At 37.9% G+C, this 26,116-nt stretch overlaps 1 protein-coding gene across 1 annotated transcript in view; it reads right to left on the bottom strand.

The window, feature by feature from the left end:
* Window positions 1-6,290: 6,290 nt before the first annotated feature.
* LOC126336029 (protein deltex) overlaps window positions 6,291-26,116 on the bottom strand; it is a 41,959-nt gene continuing 22,133 nt past the window's right edge. The window contains exons 5-8 of the mRNA XM_049999512.1: window positions 24,672-24,883; window positions 19,522-19,833; window positions 13,423-13,565; window positions 6,291-9,045 (exon numbers count right to left, since the gene is read on the bottom strand). Coding sequence (XP_049855469.1) covers window positions 8,706-9,045; window positions 13,423-13,565; window positions 19,522-19,833; window positions 24,672-24,883 — 1,007 coding nt within the window. The 3' untranslated portion in view covers window positions 6,291-8,705. The remainder of the gene's footprint in view (window positions 9,046-13,422; window positions 13,566-19,521; window positions 19,834-24,671; window positions 24,884-26,116) is intronic.

Raw genomic sequence — 26,116 nt, 5'->3', positions numbered from 1 at the left:
TGCTTAGCCATTTTTCACTTCCTGTCGATCTCATTTTTGAGACTTTCCTATTCCTTTTTTCTTGCTTCATTTACTGCATTTTTATATTTTCTCCTTTCATCAATTAAATTCAATATCTCTTCTGTTACCCAAGGATTTCTATTAGCCCTCGTCTTTTTACCTACTTGATCCTCTGCTGCCTTCACTACTTCATCCCTCAAAGCTACCCATTCTTCTTCTACTGTATTTCTTTCCCCCATTCCTGTCAATTGTTCCCTTATGTTCTCCCTGAAACTCTGTACAACCTCTAGTTCTTCCAGTTTATCCAGGTCCCATTTCCGTAAATTTCCACCTTTTTGCACTTTCTTCAGTTTTAATCTACAGTTCATAACCAATAGATTGTGGTCAGAGTCCACATCTGCCCCTGGAAATGTCTTACAGTTTAAAACCTGGTTCCTAAATCTCTGTCTCACCATTATATTATCTATCTGATACCTTCTAGTATCTCCAGGATTCTTCCATGCATACAACCTTCTTTTACGATTCTTGAACCAAGTGTTAGCTATGATTAGGTTATGCTCTGTGCAAAATTCTACCAGGTGGCTTCCTCTTTCATTTCTTCCCCCCCAATCCATATTCACCCACTATGTTTCCTTCTCTCCCTTTTCCTACTCTCGAATTCCAGTCAGCCATGACTATTAAATTTTCGTCTCCCTTCACTACCCGGCTAATTTTTTTTATCTCATCATACATTTCATCAATTTCTTCATCATCTGCAGAGCTAGTTGGCATATAAACTTATACTACTGTAGTAGGCATGGACTTCGTGTCTATCTTGGCCACAATAATGCGTTCTGTATGCTGTTTGTAGTAGTTTACCTGCACTCCTATTTTCCTATTCATTATTAAACCTACTTCTGCATTACCCCTATTTGATTTTGTATTTATAACCCTGTATTCACCTGACCAAAAGTCTTGTTCCTCCTGCCACCGAACTTCACTAATTCCTACTATATCTAACTTCAACCTATCTATTTCCCTTTTCAAATTTTCTAACCTACCTGCCCGATTAAGGGATCTGATATTTCACGCTCCGATCCATAGAACACCAGTTTTCTTTCTCCTGATAACGACGTCTTCCTGAGTAGTGCCCGCCCGGAGATCCGAATGGGGGACTATTTTACCTCCGGAATATTTTACCCAAGAGGACGGCAGCATCATTTATTGAATACCCTTTGTATTTCACAGCTGTTCTGTGACACTCAACAGAATACTGTATTTACACTAGCTTTTTACCTCTTGCTCTTTTGTCTTGCAAAAGTTCACACCTTCACATAAACACAAAACCACACAGATACCTAAACACTCACAAATGCAGGTGCACTGAGACTGTCTACCAATTATCAATTACCAGGGCAGCTGCCTGGATAGATAGAGGTGGCGAGAGTTAGGGAAGGATGCACGAGGCCATGAGAAGATAGTGAGGTCGGTCTTCAGAGAGATGTATCAGTTACTGCACAAGATGACGAAAGGGATTCAGAGGTTAGATCATATAAGAGGTTGATGGGGGAGGAAAGGAAATGGCTTGTGAGGCCCACAGCAGTGCTTATTTGAACCCTCTGCCATTAGATTCTTAGATTAATACCCTACTTAGTATGTTCAGTGATGTGTTTGGAGACTTTCAGTTAAACAGTGTATTTAAACAATGGCACTCACATATGATGTGCCGGAATAAACATGTGCACACTATTGCTAATATCATGTAGCATGGACCAACGAACGGAGGAAAATTGTCTTTGTCCCATTCACCTTGGTTTATGTCAGATAGATAGTAAAGATAAAGCAAAAAACTGATGATCATGAGATAGTAAAGAAAGCTTAAGAGCTACTTTGTCTGCTTCTCATACAGATGGCTTTGCAATGGTGAGAGGGATAATTTCATGGTAGTCTGCCTGTCTGGTACTAGCACCTACAGGCTAATAATAACCAAGGATTATATGGACGTTAAAGGTGAATAAGTATATTCTAACAAAGTTGCAGTCTTCCATCCGTACTGCTTGCTATTGAGGTGTGGTTTGATTAACATGCACGTGAACTCCTTCACAAGCTAGCCCAGTTATCTAACGTAGATGGTGCTAATTCAAATAATTTAATATAAGACACATGGGGCCACAAATTTCAGGAAACAGCCCAAAAGTTGATGACAAATGTTGAACATGTGACATTACAATCAAAATATGGAGGGTATTCCAAAATATGTGCATGAAGGGGTGATAATGGAAAGCAATAGTTACATTCAAACAGATGGTGCAAATTTCAAAAACCTTTTGTAAATGTGATCTGTTGTAAATGTAGCAAGTTACAAAACTATTTTCCTCACTGTAACCAAGCAAAGGGTGTTCTTATTTTGCGTCTGTTTCCTTTTCCTAGTCATTTTTTCTTTACAGACATTATGTGGTAAAGAAAACATAGGTCTATTTACTGGTAATGATGCAATTTGGAAGCTTATACTCATTTACTTGTGATGCAGTATGGTAGGTTTCTGTTGTACTGTACTTTTGCAATAAACCAGTAGAGACTGCAAAGTCTGTAAATAAATTAATGCCTCAATGTAAACATATAATTGCCCCATGCAATGGGAAAAAAAACTGCTTGTTAGATGCATGACTCGAAATCTGAGTCCCATGAGCTATTTGCCAACGTGAATACTTGAGTTAGGTTGCGGCTGTATCAGGTGCAACAAACCAATGGGCTAACTGCTGCACATGCGACGAAGTATGTCATATTGTGAAGTCACACATTCAACATTTGTCATCCACTTTTGGGATATTTCCGCATGTGTCTTACGAGATCTGTTCAAAACATTCTGGGACTTTGTCCATAAAATTTTTCTGCACTTACCTTTTACTAAGTGTGCATTGTCTGCTTCAAAATTCTCTCCTCCACAATTGATACACTGCTCCCAATGCCATTCCATATTCTCAAGCAGTCTTGGTAGGCCTCTTGCTGGATCGTGCTAAGTGTCATCTGTGAATTTTCTTTTATCTCATCTATCATTGCAAATCTTCTCTTTCGACTATGGAAATTAAAAAAAGCCCGTAGGGGCCAGGGATGGAGAGTACAGAGGATGAGGCAGCAAGCACAGTGATTTCATTTTCTGTGCAATAGTCACACAAACGGGGACAAAAGTGCAGGTGTGTTATCGTGATGCAAGAGCCATGAATTGTCTTGCCACATTTCAGGCTGTTTCCTTCTCACATTTTCTTGCAGGTATTGCAACACATTCTGACAGTACCACCAATTAACATTTTGTCACTGGCATGAATTCATAATGAATTTATCCTTCAAAGTTAAAGAAAACTACCAGCATGGCTTTGACATTTGATCTGAAGAACCTTTCCCGATCCATTGTGAAGACAGAACCTTGGTCTCATAACCACAGACCTATGTCTCACCACTAGTTATGATTCTTCTAAGGAACATTTCATTCTCATCTGTGTATTCCAAAAGCTTTTCACAGATTGCAAGCCAAAGGTCTTTTTCTGAAATATCAAAATTCGCAAACTGTGCGACACAATGTTCTTTTCAATAGTGCTGAACAATAACTCACATACATCCAACAATTAAACTTCAGGCAGTTAAACATTAGACACAGGCATGTGCATGGATGCCAACCACAGTTTGCTCCAACACACCATTGGCGGAAATGACGAAAGTTACAGAATTTTTTGAACATAACTCGTCTATCAACTCCACCTCAGAGGTTTTTAAATGTTAATAAGAATCACCGTGTATAAACAAATCTGCAGCACAGCCATGGACATACACATGGCATGCTTCTATGCCAACCTCTTTAGAGGGCATACAGAGTAAACCTTCCTAGCCTCCCAAAACCTCAAACTACTTGTCTGGTTCAGGTTCAATGATGATCCTCTTGATCTGGCCTCTGGGCCAAGACACCCTACCCTTATTCCTTCACAACCTCAACACCTCCTTTGCCATCTGCATCACCCAGTCCTCCTCAACCCAATGTGTCACATACCTGAACATTCATCATTGCCTTTCTGCTGGCTTCCTCCAGCCCTCTGTCCATATTAAACAGACTAACCACTAACAGTGCCTGCATTTCAACAGCTGTCACCCTTTCTACACCAAAAGGTAACTCCCATACAGCCCAGCCACTGATGGACAATATATCTGCAGCGATGAGAACTCCTTTGTCCACTCAATATGCTGAATGTCTCACTAAGGTGTTTACTGACAGGCACTAACCCCTAAACCCAGTACACAACAGATTTTCTGTGCCATATGCTCTCTCACAACCTCAATTCTCCCACCATCCACAAGAACCAGCTACAAAAGAGCATAACCCCCCCCCCCCCTCCCTCCCCAATATCACTTTGGACTGGAACAACTGAACAATATCCTTCACCAGGGCTCTGAGTACCTATATAGCCTCGAAATGAAGGACATGCTGCCCAAGATCTTTCCCACTCCCACCGATAGTGGGAGACTCAGGTGCAATACCCACCCAGTACTTCCTATTCCAGTCTGGTTACAGACTTACCCTACATCAGAGGCAAAAGCAGCCATGTCATATACCAACTCTGCTACAGTCACTGCATAGCTTTTTACGTAAGTATGACAACTAAACAGTTGTGCACCAGAACAAATAGCCACTGTGAAACTGTGGCCAAACACCAAGTTGGCCACTCAATGATACAACATGCAACTGAGCACAACATGCTCTATTTCAATGGCTGCTTTCCAGCTATCTTGATCCTTCTCTCAGCCACCAGCTTTGAATTGCCTATATACACATCCTTCACTTCTTGTCTCAATCTGTGTTAACCTACTGTCCCTATACCCTCCACCTAACAGTTTCCCCTTCCTCCATTGGGCTTCCAGCCAGCACTATGTAGGGGCTTAGCAAGATTTGTTTCTATTTTGCGTGTGCTTTTCAACAACTCAAAACTTCTGCTGTTCGGTGTTTCATGAATGGCCTCCTTTATTCCTAAATTATTTATATTCTGCCAGAACCTTCCACTATATTTCTTCAAAAACAATGTAAGATTGATGTGTTGTTACCATCAAAAATATTCCTTCATCATAGTCAATGGTCTTAGAAAAAATTTACTTCCAAAGACTTGTCAATTTTCTCAACAGTATAGCCTGACACAAGCAAAACCATGAATAAGGTATCTCAGTACCATACTCCACTAGAATCTGGTAATCAGGTGCTATACTGATGGCATCACTCCTTCAGTCATATCCTGAAATGCAATAATATTACAGAAAAAAAAACTTGTTGAAGCTATTAGATATCCTTCTGCCATCCAAAAAAGTCGTTTTATATTTTTGTCCAATCCTATAAAACTGTTTTTCATGATTGCTTACACATACATCCTGAAAAAGTAGTACATCCCATCCATATTACTGGTTACACACACAAAATGGATGGAAAAGTAAACTATGAGAGCAGATTATGATCAATTATTTGACTTGCAAGTTTTGTCTACTTGCTATCAAGATAGAATCAACAGGCCTAGGCAAAATATCTACTCCAACAATACCTGTTGTTCTGTTGCTACACATACTGTGGAACATCAGGAACATTGGTTTTAGCACCTGGGTCTGTTATTTCCCCCCTTAAAACAACACTGCTTTATAATTCCAGATAAGGAAACTGACACATATTTGACTCAAATCATCCACCTATTCTTAATTTATGTTCTCACCTCTCCAACAAATTACTCTCCCATTTCCAGCTTGAACTTTCTAGTTGCCTTCATCTATATTTTTTTCAAATGGTACCCAGTAAATACTTAAGCATTTAGCCATTATTTTTGAACTAACAATGACAACATTATTAACTACAGTTTTAGTACCTGAATGTTGGCTATTCCATTGTCACTTCCACATCCATTCCTGCATCATACATATCACCAGATTCAGTTTTTAAAACAAAGTTCCCATTCCTCCAATAATCGCAAATATTACTTACATTCATGTTTTTTTTGTAATAAATAAGTTTTCAAAAGTTATAAAAGCAAGACAAGCAACCGTTAATCTTGAGTCAGTAAGCTGCCGACAAACTGTTCCTGTTTTAGTTGATAGTAAAAAGCTGTTTCGCTCCTGTATGAAATATTGAAAAAAGTTTTGGTTTAGATTTCCTTAGCCTAGAAAATGTGCAGTAAAGAAAGAGTATGTCACTAGACAAAAATGAAATGAGCTCCAGCTGACTGTTTATCCAGAATACAGAGAACTGTGAATAATCATTAGTGAAATAACATCAGTTCAACCAATGAATATGAAATATAAAATGTAAACAATTTATTATATTCAATAAAATATAAATTCTACACAACAGCATGATAATTTTAGTGTAAATTTTTGTATCTAATTTTGCTTTCTATTTCACAATAAAATTTGTACATCTCAAAATATATGGCAATTCTCCATTAATCTCATTCTGCAACCATAAATGTCACAGAAAACTTAGGTAAATATATAGTAATACACTGATACATAGAATCTTATTTTTTTAAAAAAGTGCAAACACACACACACAAACCTTCACAGGATACATGTTTGTTTTTAATGCAGACGCACACACTATATATTACACAAGTAATATGAACTAGTAAAATGCTTACAAAGGATTAATGAGGTAGTCTGCAGGCATAATACTATTATTCATTGCAATATAAAGGCCACAAAACACTTATATAAACTTATTTGAATGATCAGCACAGTAGTTTAATTACCTGCATAAATATCACAGATACAAGGGGGGAAACTGAAACCATAGGCTACATGTTTCACACTAACATTTTTAGTTTTTTGTTCATTATTTTTAATTTGTTACAACAGGACAGTTGCAAGGGAGGATAAGCTGTAAATCAAATTCAATATCTATTTCAGAGATGAATGGTTATTTTCTTTGTCTTTTTTTGTGACACTATTACATTCATATCATGAGAGCAGTAAATATTTAAAGATAAAGATTTTTTTTTTTAATTTGTCATTCCTATAATCTGATCCTTCAGATATCTAATTTGAACATTATCATTTATGGAAATGAATATTACAAAAGGAAACTATATCCCATAATACTGTACAACACAAAATACAAACAATGTACATACACAGACAGCTGCCACAGAATAATTTGAACTGCATTAATACTATTTGTGATGAAACTAAAGACAACAAGCTTCAAGGTTTGAGAACTTCCGATAGACACTTTTTTTCCATTTCTTTTTATATAGGTGCCATGAATTAAGTTTGAACAGAGTGACAGTAACAATACTGATGAACCTGTAATTCTAAATCTCACCTAAGCACTGAAGCAGTGTAATGATGAGAAGGTTTAACTGAAAAGTATTCACACTGCCCTGAGAGTTACATAAAAGACATAATCATAATCAACTTTAATTTTTTTCTAATTAACCATTGGTTGTCTGAACAATAGCCCACTACTCAGAAGAGGGGTCTGATTTGGAATGGAATTAAACGATTTAAAATATTTTTGTAAATAACGTATTTTATGATTTGCAGAAAAATAGGAAACAATACTGGTTTCAAGTTTAGTGTACCACAAGATAATATAAGGTCAAGCGGTAAGAAAGTGGCGCACAAATATATTTTTGCTTCGTGCTTATAATGTATATGACTTATGACAATTTTTGACCAAACAATGTGCCTACTTACTTCATTTACTAAATGGAACAACATCCTACAACACTGACAGCTAGTTAACTTGAGAACCTCTACACCAGTATTTCATTCATTTTCTCAATCACAACTGTTACTCTTAGGCATATTTTGAAGCTCCATTCACAAGCCAAACTTTTAGTAACATACATCTGGCTCCATGATAGTCAGGGACTTCATAGCTATTGAAGAAAATATTACAATAGTAATAGAGAAGAAAGACTGGAAATATGAAGAGGAAATGTTACAATCTGTCTTTTGATGCTCATACAAAACTCTTAAGAATCTTACTGCATAGACAATTAAAAGCATCATCAAAAAAAGTGTTCTGGCAGTTTACTTGTTACACAGACAGAGAGGTGTGCTTCACAGACCCTATGTAAGTTTTCAGGAATCTAATTAAGAGAAGTCCTTATTTGCCAAATAAACACTGTTCCATCTTTCTGCAGCTTCTCCATTAACTTTTAAATAAATATTTTTTATTTTGTTTCTACTTCATATTGCACACTTCTTCTATAGTACTGTCTTAATCTCAGTTCTATGTAAGTCTTAAGATACATCCACTTATACTTCAGAATTATGAAAGATCTTATAACCATCTGTTGAAGCTATCAGCAGCTCTGAAAGCCACAGCAAATATCATAAGGTATAACAAATACTTAACTTTGTTTCAAAAACACAATAAGCACATTACTTCCACAAACAAAAAGTGGATTTGTTTAAAGTGTGTCCTCCATTAAACAATGCTTCAAAAATTGTGAGACAGAGCTACTACCACAACTTTGAGAATTTAAAGGAAACAGTATTTCTCATTTCATTAAATGAAATGATTTTAAATATATAAAAATCTTTTACTCGATGTCCAACCTATTATACATATTAACACGCAATTTGGCACTTAGATATTTGCATAAAATTTTAAATGAGACGAGTGAAAAAATGATCGCAGAGCACACAATGCACTGTTGTATTTACATCAGACAGAGAACACATTACAGGAACATAATATTTTACAGTTCTTGATACAAACTCTCATCTGTAACTCCATGAGCAGCCAGTTCTCTTAAACAGTTGTCCAGATACCCTGGATCTGGATAACCATGTCCCATATTTGATAATCCTGGCTCAGTCTTATGATGTATCTCATTCCATGTTACCACATCTTCCCTGCCGGTAGTAACTGATCGCCCTATTGTAAATATAAGTCTCCGTTCAAATGCAACTGACAACAGTTTCAGCACTTTCCTCCCTTTCTCGCAATCAGGAAGATAGCATATTCTTGGAAATCCAACAGCATAGTATGGTCGTCCTGGGTTTGGGTGCTCTGGGCCCTGGATTCCAGAAGCTATACTGAATTGGAAAAAAAAGAAAAGATTGGAGCTTTGCCGAATACCAAGTGCAGAATGCATCAGATATAACATTCAATGTGTCTACAATTGCTTAGTTGTCTTTTTTTAAAGTTGTGTACAGGACTCATTAAGTATTTTGGAAGTATTACTTTTAACTGCATAAATTCACTTCATAGACATGAAGTTCTTAGTAAAAAAAATTCTATCTACTCATTTGTTCCTCTTTAGACTTTTGCAGGCAGCATAAATCAAATAATCAGTTCGCCTTCTAAAGATTCAGGATTCCTTCTACATCCATTTATTTTTTATTTTTTTAAGACAAGGAGGTTTTGAATGCAAACTAAATTCAGCTTACGTAATATCTTTGACAGTTTACTGCATATAAAAATCTTATAGCATCAAAGCAGATGATGATATATTGGAAGTTGTAACACCACCACCTTGTGTAAATCACTTTCAGCATTATAAATTCATAACTTTTTTAAAAATGACATGTTTCTAAATTCTGTTGGAAGTAAGCCATTTCTTGCTAAGTATATAATTTGACCATTTTATATTAATTTACATGATTTTACTCTTATTAGGTAAAGTTTTTATAAACGCTTATAAATCAGTAAGAGATTATTAGGAGAAAAACTCGTCTCTATATTGAAATGCTGACTGAAAGCTGTCCATTCCTAATGAGCAGAATTGCTAAGTCAGTAATACCAATTTTCCATATGATTCTAGTGCTATATAAAACAAGAACTGAGCTCACCAAATTTTATATTTAGTTGTAGTCCAAGAGAAAATATATAAATCAACAGGCTTCCAAAAAGCCAAAAATGCACCCAGATGATGCCATTTAAAAGTGCTGATATCTCGGCAGGTGAACACCTAGTTGTTTTCAAGCCACAAGTGCTAAAGAGAGTGCTGAAGAAGAAAATTTAAACACTCAATCGGTCAGGCTACAATGACCATGAACCATGTGGTATAGTCAATGCCCACACCGTGGCGCCTGCAGCTGCGTGGCCGGGTTCTTTACGTCATACAACCAACGGCCGGCATGCCCCGCTTATGCGCAGCTCTGCACAGCTGTACAGTGCAGGCACGGGCCTCACTCACTGAGTGCCTCCGCACTGTCATGGCAACCTCGGCCAGTGTCCTCCCGAGAGAGAGTTACGTGAGGCCGCGCCGCCAATCATAACAGGACACGACAAGCGGACTCTGTTACGGCGGGCATATTCCTCCGCCACTCACTCTATATAGCCGCATATGCCGCCACACCTGGCAGTCTCGTGTTGGGCTACAAACTTGCTACGTCAACGTCTCACCCAGGAACGATGCTACACTGTGCTACGACTGTTTACCATACCGGACTTGGACTCTGCAGCCCAGTCGCTGCTCTTGATCGAGCACCAAGTTGTGTTGGTATTGTGGAACTGTTGGCAATAAACAGAATTTGGAACTCACGCCAATCGTTATTTGTTGTTTCTCCAATTACGGATACAACAAACCATAATATGAATATGTGGAAAGACAATACATGCATCATAAACCACTAGCACCACCACATAACCAAAGATGACCAATGTCAGAAGTTATTGATACTGGACATTAACTACCAACTGTTGGGCAAGTAGCATCATCTTTGTGCCTATGTTGTCTGACCAAGGAAAGAGTACGATTCCAAGCAGAATTCAGCCAAAAACCTCCTCCTCTATTTATAAGGTCACTTGTTGAGTTTCTCCTGCAGTGTAAGAGGTTCAAACAACTTATTCTGGATGCAGCTGGCTGACGCCTTTGGCGACTGTCAATATTTTGACGAGAACAGCCTGTCATTTCACCTTTTAAATAGAGAGAGAAGTTTCCCTGGTAAAATAAAGAGCCAAAATTAATGCTACAAGCCACGTTCAGAAAGTAAGTGTATTAGATTTTTGTTTCTTTTACAAGCATATTTGGAAAAAAAGAGGATATTGTTGATACACTGTTGACCATTTCTCTAATAATCACCATGCTGTTCAATGCATGTGGTGTGCTGCAGCACAAACTTCTTTATGTCCTTTTTGAAGAACTCTCCTGCCAGCTCTTTCCCCCACTTCAGAACCTCTTTCTGCACTTCTCATCAGCCAATAAGTTAATTCCATAACTGATGCACACCTTCAGGGAGATTAAAAGAGAATAATCTGAAGGCACCAAGTGGAGGGTGGTTCAAAGCATCCCAACCACATGATTCAAAGAGCACCTTCAAGGCTAAGGTTGCGCTGTCATGCAACAAAGCACACTCCTTTCATCAGCATTCCCCTCCTTTTGTTCTGAATTCCCATTTTGAGTTTTTTTAGAGTCTGACAAAATTGTTGAGCTTTGGCAGTCTCCCCCCGAGGCAGAAATTTGACAAAATGATGCCTTTTCAGTTCCAAAACACTGATTTTTTAGCCTAATATTGTGGTTTTGAGTTTTTTGGCAAATGGGGAATTGGTGTGATGCCACTGTGGTGACTGTCTCTTTGTTTCAGTTGTGTAATGTTTCATTTCTAATCAAAACAGAGTTTAGAAAATCCCCACCTTCCAATTCAAGTCACTCAAGAAACACACAGGACTACTACCCTAAATTTTTCTTGCACTGCTCTGTCAGTTATTTTGGGACCCATCTTGCGTACAGTTTCTAGTATCCCAGAGTTTCTGTCTTGTATAAAAGAATTCTGGAGAGTTGTTGAAACATCGCAGAAATTTCATCCACTGTCAATCGGCGGTCTTCACAAACAGTTTCCTTGATTTTTTTTGCACCAACTCATCAGTCAAAATAGTAGGTCTCCAATTCATCTTTCACTGTGAATATTTGTTCTGCTTCCACTAAATTCCCTATAGCAATTAAATGTACTCATTCTGTTCATAACATTGGCTGTGAACCATTACGATTCATAAAAAAAAAAAATTTCGATAAGTATCATTCCTTCCGCAAGAAGGAAGCATATCACAGCACATGGCTCGCAGTTGGTGGGATTTCTTACTGATATTTTTCACACAATTGGACACTATGATGTGAGTTTACGTACTATCGTGTTCCTGCAAAGCTTGCTCTGGTCATGGGATCCCCGTCTACAACTCAGTGTTGACAACCCTCAAAAAACAAAAGATCCCAACCCATTACATCCACAGTACACTTACTATTTTAACATGCCTTGTATTTGCTCACCCACTGGCAATTAATAATCACTATCGATGACTTCTCACACTGGTAAGCTTTTGTTGTGTGGTGGCATTGGTTGTTTATGATGCATGTGTTGTCTTCCTGCATGTGCCATATTATGTTGCTCAGTAGGCATAGCCCTGTCTGCCAAGGATTTAAATTTCCTTGCACAGCACTCTGTCATTGCATTTGTGGCTGGAAAATAAAAGGTGTTCATCTGTTCAAATACTGGCAGTTATGGAAGACGTCACCTGTTTGCATTCCCATAAGTTGTTTGGACACTTTATGCACTGGGAGAAACCCAAGTTTCACCGCTGACATTCCTCTCTGCATTAAAACTCTATGTCAACATAAGAATGATTTAATATTAAAAGTACAGGATTGCCAATGGCTTAAAATTCATGGGAATGACACAAACTCACTTCACTTCACACTTAAATTTCAAATTTAATATATGTCATATCCCTTTTCAACAAGAATAGAGGGAAAAAATAGCTAAATTTCTTAAGTCCAGGAGGCTGGTATTTGGCCTCTTGTAGGTTTTGAGAACCTGTTACCAGTGAGGTGATTGCATATGACTTACAGCTCAGTACCATGAGCACGGGGAAATGAATCAATAGCCTTGTTGATGGAGGAGTTACACTTACTGTGTTCTAAAGTTATTTTGCGAAAATTGTGGCAACACCAGATCTGGATGATCACATCTAGTTCTGGAACATGGCTCTTGCGTGTCACTCCAGTGAATTATTTGACACTCTCTCAATTTGTAATAATATTCAGAATACAAAAATTTTTTCAAACTTAAAAGCAAAGTGGGTACACATTGGTATAAATATGCTGTTCTGTGCTGCAGGAACAGGGAGCAGGGAAAAAAAGTATGCAAATGAACCTTCCTTTTATAGGAAAAAATGATGGCATGCATGTAATGGTATACTTCTTAAAGGCATTAGTACTTCCCTGCTTTGCATTCAGAGAGACTTCTTCCTTTTCCAGTCTTTGCTAAATTTTCAAGGATTCCTCTTCTTTCCTGAATTTCATGCTCATACGTGAGAGGTGATCAATTATCTACTTCTTTGATTGAAACTTTACATAATAGGCTGTCACCAAGCATTTTCACTTTATCTACATGTTGCAGTCTGTAGCTTTCAATTTTTGAGTTTGGTATCACCTGCCTAGCACATAAAAGTACTCAATATGATAAAATACTTACTTATATGTTATCTGTATAGTTCTAACTCCTTGGTGTCCAGGCAGAGAATAATTCAAAACTGTCCAGTCCATGCTGCCTTCTGGTTGGTTTCCAAATTTCTCACCATATATTGTCATACATACAGGACACTGGATGAAGAGATTCTGCAAATGCAATGAAGCAACATGTTCATATGCAGCACAAAACACACAACTCATAGTACTTGGCTACAAACATTGTTAGAATAACACTTTGCAAGGACAAGAGAGAGAGAGAGAGAGAGAGAGAGAGAGAGAGAGAGAGAGAGAGAGAGAGAGAGAGAGAGAGAGTTTGTGAAAGGGGTTTTTGCATCTGAAATTTGAATTTATGTGATGTTGCCTTGAAAATATGTTGAAGATTAATTAAGAGAAAAAAAAATGTGTTAGACTTTAACATTTCTACCATCAGCTTTCTTCAAAAATTTTCCACAGACTTTCCATGGATGCCACATTTTGGGAAAATTTCACAACAAACAGGACTAAATATCTACTACGTAGGCAAGAAAGAAGAATTCTGCTTGTTTTACTAAGGCATTATTTGATATGGCATATCAGAACACGACTTTTATAACTGTGTCCTTATGCTGTACCAAGTTTCATGAAAATATATCAATTCATTGGACCACGGATTTACTTCAGAAATTTAATGAGCAAGGAATGTGTGGCAAAAGAATTGAGGGTGGGGCTGCAAAACTGTGCACTTTACCAAATGTGTTCTATTAGTAGTAATCACTTTCATGATGGAACCCACTTAAACCTAGACTTACTTTCCTTCCTTTCACAGATCAAAACATTTCTACATATTGTTTTCAATGAGCAGGGACCAGAAAAATTCACATTTTGTGATAAATGGGAAATAAATGCAAATTATGCCTCAAAATGCAAAAGCATAAAATTATTTAGTAGACAGTATTTTATTGTGATTTGTATCCATATGACCTATTTTATCAGAGATAGTTTGAAATAGCTTTATTTTCGGCGTATAAATATCGAAAATGTAACTAATTTCCAGTTACTGATACTGTGCATCATCTAGTGAAGCCCAATTAGGGAAGCTAATGGTGTAGAACCTGTTTGCAAAATAAAAAGTGTATGAACACAACAATGTATCAATGGGCACAATGATCTAGTGCCGTGCCAACTGTGGATGGTTGAATGGTCTATTGAAGATACATATCACGTAATGCAACGCAGTAGTACTCAGCCATGGCACCTAGCATTTTACAACAAAGAAACGTGTATGTTTGCTTGTTAGTCAAAGCTCAAAAGATTACATAATGTGGGAACTTTTAATGTGGTAAATTAGGTGACAGATGTTTTGAACTGTGGTCGCATCAAATACTGCTACAGGTCGGGCCTGAACTACATCGTTAACAATACACTGCTACCTAACCTCAACAGGCAAATTGCACATAGCTGTCCCCGAAGGCCTTGTGGTTTCCTTTTCTTATTTTGGAAAAATTGAAGCAATTAATACTGGTCTATCACAGATTTTGATTATCATCCTTACAAAACCAGATGAGCTTGACGACATCTGTAACAATGTGTCAGTCCTGCTGTAGACTCCTGCCCTGCTAAAGGGAGGTGGGGCTTGTTTCCCAGCACCTTTGCCCTCCCGTCTGGCTGTCAAAATTCTAGTTTGTCTACACTTGTGGCTATCTGCCACTATAGCCAATGATACCCACACTCTGTGCTGTAGTGACTGGAAAATAAAATCTGTAACATTTTCGACTGCAGCGAAATCCTTCCCCAAACAAAAAAATACAATTACCACATGTTCGGCTCTACTTCTATGCAGAATACCTAGTCAGTTCAATTTGTAGCGTAGTCAAGTATAGGTTGCACAGCTATGAATGCCCAAGAAAATTAGAAATTAATAGACTGCAGATTTTATAATCATCGAACTGGGCAAGAAAAGACAAGTAATGTCCAGAACTTCTTAATTTGACAACACGTTCAGGTAACTGGTGGGGAAAATGCTGCTGCTCTTCAACAGAACAATCATTCCTGAAAGCTTAAATACTGCCAAACCAAGAAAACAAAGGTCACTTCGGAACAAAAAGAGGTTGAAGTTTTTTGTAGAAGCAAACAACGCAGTCAAAAAGTTCCCAATCGGCACTTTTTAACAGTAAATTTCAAAGAACAATGGCTTTGTTCGTCTTCACCAAAGTAGCATGACAACTTTTTATATTAGTGCAGAAAAAAAATGTGAATTTTGTCACAAATAGATGCAAATTTTGCCGAATTTTCCAGTCCCTATCAATGAGGTAGTACAAGAGCTCAGTTGCTTCTACACTGCAACAGAACACAAAATCACTTTAACTGTAAACTGCTGTTCCTCTGCCACCAAGATGACCGATTTTGATGAAACATGAAACTTACAACAGAGTAGGCAATTCTGTAAAAGATTACAATCAGAAGCTGTCTTACTATAAATCTTTCATTTCAGTTTTGCCTTTCAAGTTTGTATTATATATCACCACAGCAACTGCTAAATGCGAGTTGGTGCAATTGGGCAATTGGACCAAAGTTTTGCTTGTCACCACTGGATCACCATCCAACACTAAGTTACCACACTGTCAAGATAGATCAAACACTGATGTATCTCTCTGATAGGCTCACATTCCAAGTTCTACACTGTGTTTGAAGGATACTTTGAAAGTTGTTAGGAGGACTGAGTACTGCTCATTTCTTCTGCATTCACAGAATTATGATATTTCAAGAAATAATGATTTGGATTAGTGACCTAGTGGTTAAGTGTTGGACTACAGTGAAAAGTTCTCTGGTTTGATCCCTAGGATTTTTATCTGTCACTTATCACTTCTTTCCCTCTGATAATGTTTGTTAAAGTGAAAAATACCAAGTTGCACTGTGGTTTTTAATCCATGTGTAACTGTAGGTCCTCCTATAAGTGGCTGGGTAATTCAGTTCAAAGATCAGATGAATACAATAGAAGCACGAGAAGTAGAGCACTATGGTGTTCAAACCAAACTTATGGTTCATGACAGCTGTACCATTTCTTACCTAATACTCTGGGGACTCTTTTGCTAGTGTGGCCTGCCTTAGTGGCTCATTGAATTTACACAGGAAACAACTAGTCTTTATGACGAAAGTTAGTTCATGTTTTCAGCATCTGTTGTATAAAAGAAATCTTGTTTCCAGAATGAATTTTTCTCACTGCAGCAGAGTGTGCACTGATATGAAACTTCCTGGCAGCTAGAACTTGACTCAAACCTGTGGACTTTTGCCTTTTGCAGGCCTGTGCTCTACCAACCAAGTGCTTCTCAAACAAGACTCACAACCTGCACTCTCATCTTTGTTTCCGTCAGTGCCTCATCTCTTTATTCTGTGAAGTTTGGATTGTAGGAGATGAGGTACTGGCGAAAGTAAATCTACGAGGGTAGGTTGTGAGTCGTGCTTGGGTAACTTAGATGGTAGAGCACTTGCGTGTGAAAGTTAGAGGTCCTGGGTTTGAGGGAAGGTCCAGCGCACAGTTTGATTGTGCAAGGAAGTTTCAAAATATCTTCGTGTTCAGAAAATGATCAAAGAGTATACACAACGCACCTATTCACACATTCAGAACATTCAAAACAAGCCAGACTAATCAACCAAATCATCTTAAAATAAAGTTAGAATAACCCTCTTAGAGGACATCCAAAAGTCAAGCATTTCTTGAAGAAAGGAAGATAGGTCAGATTTTAACGTCAAAATCTACCTCCATTCTCTGCATGTCAGAGGGTACTTTCCACTGCACCTCATATTAGAGATTTCTCTCCATTTTATTCACTTATGTCAAAGGGAAGAATGTCTGCTTAAATGCCTCTGTGTGTACTGTAATTAGTGTAATAGTGTCCCTAAGAGACTGATATGTAGGTGTCTAAATTCCCCAATTAATAAGGTTCTTTAAATTATATAATTAGGTTTTCATAACATAGTTGAAGGCTATTCCCAAGTTTCTGCAAGTTCAGGTTTTGCAGTATTTCTATGATGCTCCCCCACAAATCTAACAAACCTGTGACAATTCATGGTACCCTTCTTTTTATATGTTCAATATTTGCTGTTAGCTCTGTTTGGTATGGGCCCCACACATCTGAACAATATTCTAGGATATGTTGCATAAGTATTTTGACACTAATATGCCTTTTCTCCTTATAGTTCCACATTACTCAAGTCTGCCAACTGCTTTGTCAATGACTGAACCTATATGAGCATTCCATTTCATATCCCCGCAAATCGTTTCACCAGAATCTTTGTATTATTTGACAGATTCCACCAGTAACTCACTGAAATTGCTGTCATAGAATGTACATTTTTCCATTTTGTGAAGTGCACAATTTTAAATTTTTGAACATTTCAGTCAAGTTGTCAATCCCTGAAGTCTTATGAAGATTTGACTGCATGTTTGTGCAGATTTATCAGTCTGGTGTTGTGGTCATTAAAGACAGAAAACAAACTCTCGTTGGACAAGGATGGGAAAGGAAACTAGCTTGGCATTCATCTCAATTAATTTATGGAAACTGGAAAACAATCAGGACTGTTGAATGGAGATTTTGCTCTTCACTCCTCCTGAAAACACATCATATCTTAACCACCGTCTCACATTTCTCACTAGCATTTCTTGAGAAGCCCTAAATACACACTTTTCTGTGTGCATGTTACACTACAGATCCAACCCAATATGGCTTCTTTACCCTTCTCCATTCTAACTGAATAAATGGCTTTCTCATGATGATTAGCTAGTAGTGGCTGTACGATAACGGAGTATAACTGTTCAACCGTTCTAAGGACACATACCAAGGAGCTGATAGTAAGTGGTTTCAGAGGTTACACCAGTAGAATCAACTTTGTGAAGAGTACTTAGGAAATATGTGAAGGTAATTTTTTGCACATTAGGAACTGGTAATACTTTATCAAATTTATGGAATGAACCTTATATGTAACACAATCTACATCAACAGAATATTGTTTAAATGTATGGTGCAGCATCTTCTTCTTCTTCTTCTTCTTCTTCTTCTCCTCCTCCTCCTACTCCTCCTCCTCCTCCTCCTCCGTGTCATAACATAAAGGAAGAAAATACTACATTTCATTAAAAAATTAATAAAATAAAATGAAAAGCCCTAACTCTGGGCTGTCTTCTTGTAAAGTTCATTTCTTACCAATCATTTGGTTTTTGACGCTCCAACAGAAACCATGCTTGCAGACAAAAATTACTGGATTTCATATCCACCTCTATGCAAACAGCAGTTGTTTATAAATGAGAATGCAGACTGTATATTTCAAAACTAATTGTAACTAATCACAGAATATAGTTACAACATATTTTTACATGACAAAGTTTCATTTCATAGATAAAGTGATATGCTAACTCACCAACCGAAAACAGTAACATCACTTAGTTGCAGACGACAAGTAAGCAGTATACAGAGAGGTAAAGAGCATCCTACAGAACCCAATGATGCAAAAAACAAGGTAATAATTACAACTGGGAAACTGTTTTGGGCCTAATTTCATTAGAATAATTATCACATAAATAATGTTTACATTGTAAATAACTGAATAAAAATACCCACTGATGAAACAATGGAAAATCTAGGATGTAATGTAACAATATTGTGAAAAGGAAAGATGCTACTCACCATATAGCGGACATGCTGAGTCACAGATAGGTACTAAAGAAGACTGTCACAAATAATAGCTTTTGGTAAGTAAGGCCTTGGTCAGAATTAGAAGGCAAACACACACACATACACAATCACACAAAAGCACGTTTGCATGACTGTGTTTGCTGTCTAATTCTGATGAAGGCCTTACTAGACGAAAGCTATTACTTGTGACAGTCTCTTTGTTGTGCCTATCCGCGACTCAGAATCTCCGCTATATGGTGAGTAGCACCTTTCCTTTTCACAGTACCCACTGATGACAACAAAAAAGTGCTGAAACATGTTAGGGCATTTATAAACAACAGCTATTAGTGTAATAGGCAGACCTGAAGTCAGCAATTTCAATAGTTACTTTTATTGAGAACTATATATCTAGCATACAGCTATATAGTGGGCACATATCTCACTCTGCCCAGTAATACCTTCCCTCCCGGTATCTGCCTGGTGAGCATAGAGTTGAGACAATCCAGATGAAGTTGATGGCAGCATCTTGTCAATGCCACAACCACACTACCCGAGTCAACCAGTCCTATCAAGCAAATGGGACATCGAGCATCAGTCCAACAACCATCTTCTACTACTCGGACGTACTGAGATATAACATTACTTGCTGGGTCAACACCGACTATTGTGCCACTCTCTGTAGGATATTTCTTTTGTTTATAAGCAACATTAGTCTTGTGTCCACTTTCAAATACATCCTCACTTCCAGCGCTGCAATCCAACAAATCCCTCTGTAAACAAACAAGAAAAAGCTAATGGTGAATGAAATAACAGAAAATTAACCTATTAAGGTTGCATATAAAGGTCCCATGACATACATCACATACTTTATTAAGCAAACTGCATCTTCAAAAGGATTAATTAAGAAATTATCAGGTCTGTGCATATTTTAACATCAAAAACTTTTATTACAGTCTTAAAGGAGGAAAGAGACTAAATTTCTAATTGGCAAAGGCTCTCTTTCTTTTCTTTCTTTCTTTCTTCAGATTTGATAGTATTAATACATTGCACTACATTCAAAATTACAAAATGAAAGTAAGAATCAAATTAATATTTACAGCATCTGATATTATGATAATGGCATCTTCAGAATGGAAATAACACAATGTGTGTGTGTGTGTGTGTGTGTGTGTGCTGTAATAACTAATGTTTTCATTTTTGAGTTCCCTATCTTTCATTTATCCCCAAAAAATGGAAATTCAGTGCTTTTCTCTTGTTGTGTGAGCCTTTCCCAACGATGAAAGAAAGGAAGAATAACATTTCTACAAAATGTAACATTATACAGCTTTCTGGGTACCGGTACACTCTTGCTTAAACTTTCCCACGATATTGCACCAACACTACTATAATTAGGTACAGTGTCAGGCGAATTTCAACATTGTACTTTCCTTTAATAGTCCAGTTAAATTGCAGAAATACCTTACAAAAGGTGGGGTAGAAGAGTTTATTTTTTCAACTCGTTCATATGGTTGGAAATATTAGAAAACAGAGTTTTGCCAACAAAATTTCACTTGGGAAAGCTTTCTGCAGTCAAAAAACTTGGAACATTTCGGCCTTTTTCCCGTTTTTTCAAAATATCTCAGTTTCGTTTGCCCCTATCGCTTTAACATCTATTTTCTTTTTTAAAGAGCACAAAATTCTCTACAAATTTGATTCTTGCCATTTTTTTTCTAGTCCCAATTTCTAAGGCGCAACAGTGCCTCAAAAACTACCAATTTTTCAAATTTTGAGCATAGTGGCAAGATACTTTATTTTTGAACACTATTTTTTTCAGTTTCTGTTTGTGTAGTATAAATACATTATACATCATGTTATATGTTGGAATTTACCACCTCACTTTCAAGTATTCAATTTCTCTGTATGCAACACGAGGACTGCTGGGCACCCAACTAGTGTGATTCTTACATCACTACCTGAAGTTCATTATGGGCCACCTCATCCCTGGTATTTGTACAATTATAAATATAAAAATACATCATTAAGAGACATAGACACACACACACACACACACACACACACACACACACACACACACACACACACACACACACAAATTGTCTCAGGAAACTGAACTATTATTAGCTGCAATAGGCAACCTAATTAGGTAGGTAATTATTCTTGTGTATAAAAGCCACACAGTTGACATTAAAAATAAGTAGCTTTATTACAATTAAAATGCATTGCCAGTTACTAAAAAATGTTGACAGTTATGGGTGTATAATACTTGTAATATCGCACATTAGCGCACTTGAGACAGGTATGAGCATCACTTCCAACGTTTTGATGGGCCAGGTTCCTCAGTGTCACCAGAAATACCTTGAGTTATGGATTCAGGGTCTGTACCTAGAGTTGATCCCAGATTGACCTCTTCTTTGAACAGCGAGTCAGCCTCAGCAAGTTCGTTGATTTCATCAGCTGTTTCCTCAACACCCTCCATACCATCTTTTTCACTGTCTTCATATAAAAATATTGGCGCATTTTCACAGTTGACCCCAATACATTTCTTGCAAATTGAAGAACATTTCAAACCCGCTTTTCTGCAGGAGCACGCTCCACCACAGTTCAGCTTGCATGAGCATGAAACAATGTGAAGAAGTGCTTCAGGTGCTGGATCTTGCCTCATTATAACAGGTATTGGACCATGGTCACTGTGATTCCAGCCCCATTTCTCAGGAGGTTTCCAGTTTCCCATCCAACTTTGGACTTATTGGTAAATCCACAACAATGATGTCGTGCAGCATCTAGTGTAGGTGGCAACCGTGCAAGATTCAGTTTGCTTTTTGTGGCAGACTTGGCGAATAGCTGGTACCGCAAATGGTCTAGTGTGTGGGAACTGCTGACACCTCCACTATACAATGCAATAGTAACCTGTTTTGTTGCTGTTATTATTTCTTCACGGGTAGCATGTGGTTTATTGAACGTGCAAAGCGCTGAGGTTAGGTGTTCATTTTTCGCAACAATACTGCAGCACTTAATTTTTCATTGACCAAAAAAAGCGGATGTTGTATCACATCTGCTAAAGGCGTGAATGAACAGAATATATTCACTGTCCAACTTGTAAGATGCAGTGGAAAACAACTTGTCTTCTGCATTTCCTCTTCCTGGCTTTAAGAAAAATAAGTTTTCAATGCCTTGCCCCAAACCGCTCATGAGCACAAGTAGGTCATCTTCTCCTACAATGACAACACTTCCAAAATCTTTGGTTCTTGAAATGACAGATGTTACAATCATAACGTCAGCATCTTCTTGTGGCTGGTGCACTTCAACGCTACACTCCAGAAATTCCTTTTTAAGAAGTGTGATCAAACGCATCTTGTTTCGTTCGTTGTACAAGAACTTGTCCTGAGGGACTTGGTTCATCATCTCTGATTCAACCACAACGTCAACCGAAGAATGTTTTTTGGACCTACGAATCCTCTCAGCACTCTTTGTGCTACATTTGTCTCCCTCACATCGATACCCATCAAATACAATAGCAAATCGAGATCCAAATTGATGTTGCAGGTAAGAAACATAGCTTTGGGCTATTGACTTGAAGCAAACATTTCGAGTCCAAGTCACTTTGTGGATAAGGTACCCTCCATCAAAATTTCGTTTGTCGTATGGCAGTCTTAAGTGCTTGGTTAAAAAGTCGTCAGAATTCCCTTTTGCGCATAAGAAGCATCTCTCTTTGAACTTGAACTGACCTTTTTCCTGCGACCGACATAGCACGCCTGTTGGTTGCTGAGGATGACGAAGGCTAGCTGCTATCATTCTCTCATTAATGTACTTCTTGTAGCATGCTCCATGCACCATCACTTCACTAAGCGTTTTCAAAAAACGGGTGTGAGCAGACTCCCTGCGTTTAGCACTACAATCAATAAGTGTGCTCAGTTCTTTCTTTTTCACATTGCATCCACCACTCACCACAGGACTGTAGGACCCTTATTGTTATGTGCTAATAGCTGTCAGCGCACTGTGAACAATCACTAGAGATAATTGCCTTCTGCTCGCCAAAGAATAAATACGCTTTTGTCCACTAACGAACAATTCCTACATACTTTTTCTTATAACTGATCATTAACATTAATCAACTTTAGAAAATGTACAGCACCTGCATGCAATCGTATTACATATTGTAACACAAATAAACTTCACGCAATCCGACGTGAATGTGTTCGTAGTTACTGAATATGATGCTGTTTGTCCTAGCCCTGCAGCAGAGTGAGATGGTAAATTCGAACGAATAACATGATGAGTAATATGTTTACACCACACAAATAGAAACTGAAATAACAGTGTTCAAAATTAGATAATTTGTCACTTTGACAACAAGGAAGGTGGCTTGGGTTTTGGAGAAGGACCAGGTGAAATTCAGATTTGAAAAGGAGTTGAGGTTACTGAGGAAATTAAGGAGTGTTTCTTCACCATGAGTCCAGACCACAAAGATGTCATCTATAAACCTATACCAGGCCAGGGGAAGGAGCTGTTGGATCTTCAGGAAAGCCTCCTCCATGCGGCCCATGAAGAGACTGGCATAGGATGGAGCCATCCTGGTTTGAAGGTCTGGCCTTCAGAAGTCAAGTAATTATGGATGAGGATGAAGTTGGTAAGTGTGATAAGGAACGAGGTTTTTGGAAGATCTTCAGGTAGGTGTTACTCCCATTTACTCTTCAGTCTTCTCCTTTTCCCCTCTCCTCTTTAGGCATTCACGCACGTTTTTTCCTACATAGCTGTGTTTATCTTTATACTATATACCTCTTTACTTCTGTCTCGATGCTGGTCAACAAGTGATTTGTGCAAAAATGTGGCCAAAATGAAAAAAAAAAGAAAGAAAACCAAAGAATTTTGTACCCTTGGTATGAACAGTCAATGCTGTTTTCTCCAAGGAAATCCTTGCATGCCTGCACAGAGCCGTCACATGGAAACCACTGGAGATTATCGATTGCTGGAAGCTCCCTCATGACAACACTCCAGCCCATACTGCCTTCATTGTGACTGCCTACCAGGCCTGAATAAGAAGTGGAATCTTGTTGAGAATTCTTCCGGGTTGTATGACTGTGGTCCATGGAAATCTTCCAGGGATAGAAGAGTTCCACAGACCACGGCCATACAACCTAGAAGAATTCTCAGCATCTGAAACATCCAATCGTCAAAGCCTTCATTGTATAATTGGAATCTTACTGCAGCCACCATAAGGCCACAGTATGAACCCATTAGGCTCTTTTCTGTTCCCAGAGCTAAAGAGAAGCCTGAAAGGTCACAGTTTCAACAATGTTTCCACCATCCTGTGGGCTGTTACAGAGTTTCTGAAAGGGGGTTGTGACAGCTGACATCTAGGGAGCCTTTGCAGCACAGGATCAAGTTTGCAGTGGTGTATCAAGGCCCAAGGGACAATTTTGAAGAATTTTAACAATATGTATTGATCAGACCAATAAATTCTTTAGACCAGACCCAGTCTTATTACTTTGCAGTCAAACCCTGTATTAAATTTCAGTATACAACATAAACAGCTCTTCTCTCTCTCTCTAACACACACACACACACACACACACACACACACACACACACACACACACAAAATTAGTACCTGTGAAACTCTAAGCTCTCCATCCTTTGACTCATGGCTAAGATAGGTGGAGACTGTGTCAACACTAGGACGTCGCCCACTTTTTGTGCTACTGGAATCTGCGTCTAATACTGATTCACTACCACTGCTTCCACGAACAGGAACTGCCTTAGCGGAACTTGTTACAGTCACTGTAGGTGGAAGTGGAAGAGAGTTGTTACTTGCTTTATTACCTGTAAACAATTAACTGCAGTCATTTTATGACATCATGATTTAAACTGTAATTGTGAATTTTAAGATTATTCCACAGGAATTGAGAAAGGGGTTACAGGACACGGAAAATCACAAATAAAAAAGGAAAAACAAATAGTGTAGGAAAAAATCATTTTAAATTTCAGCATACTTTATGCCATCCAGTAACGAATTGTGCGAATTAAATGTGGTCACATCAGTTACATACTATCTTCCCTGAATAAGAAACCAGTTAATTTTGTTTTTACTGCTAACAGGAAAAAGGACACAAACTTTCATAGTGAAAGTAAATGGTCTCAGATGATGATTACCATTCATATCTCACCTGTCTTGCTCTTTTATCTGATATAGTAGGGATTATATTTTTTTAAAGGCTGAAGGCAATTGTGGGTCTACTTGAGTCCTTGAGTCCTACTGTTCTGATGCAGTCTGTGTTCTTTTCCATCAGAAGATGAGGAAACATGATACAGTTATCTTCCCACATAGATAATTTTTGTTGCTGAAAATTGTGCACAGGGGAAAGGAGGGGGAGGGGCGGGGGGGGGGGGGGGGGGGGTCAGACGGAGCCAAGGTAAATGACTTAGCAAACAGATTAATAGGTAACTGCAATAAAACACAGTGAATACAGCTTTATATTTGGCAATAGAATTGTACTTTATATCTTGTGAAAAAAATAAAATAATGTCTGGTTGATCAAATGTGCATGTTTTTGAGTGTGTGTATTTGTCACATTTAATTAATTCTCTCAGTGGCTCAAAATTAATAGTTTAAGTGAGCATTTTGTGGACTTAGTCCTAAATAATTTTGTACACTTAATATATTTATTCACATGTTGAGTGCTCATTCTGGATTTTAGTGGGCAATTTTATGACCTAAAGTTAACGAAAGTGTCCTTCTTCTTCATCATCATCACACTTTTTTCCCGTTTCAAGTTTAGATGGAAAGAAGTTATTCAGTAGAGCAAACTGCAGTGAAAAGTGACAGCTTATCAAAAGGAACTGAAACTTAAGTAAAATTGAGAGAGACTATAGCACTACTGCAGCAACAGACAGTATAGTTTACTTTCCTTATTTACAAAATGTATTGTGTCTTGTGAGACTGGTTACACAGCTAGGCAACTTATTTGACTGTTAGAACTTCCAGTCTGATTCACTTCCATACATTCTTAATACCTACTATTACTAGCAAAAGTACATCACAGAATGAACTTCTTG

The sequence above is a fragment of the Schistocerca gregaria genome, chromosome 1, assembly GCF_023897955.1.
Source record: "Schistocerca gregaria isolate iqSchGreg1 chromosome 1, iqSchGreg1.2, whole genome shotgun sequence".
Taxonomy (NCBI): domain Eukaryota; kingdom Metazoa; phylum Arthropoda; class Insecta; order Orthoptera; family Acrididae; genus Schistocerca; species Schistocerca gregaria.
The sequence above is the reverse complement of the archived record's forward strand: the minus strand, read 5'-3'. Positions and strand labels throughout refer to the sequence as shown.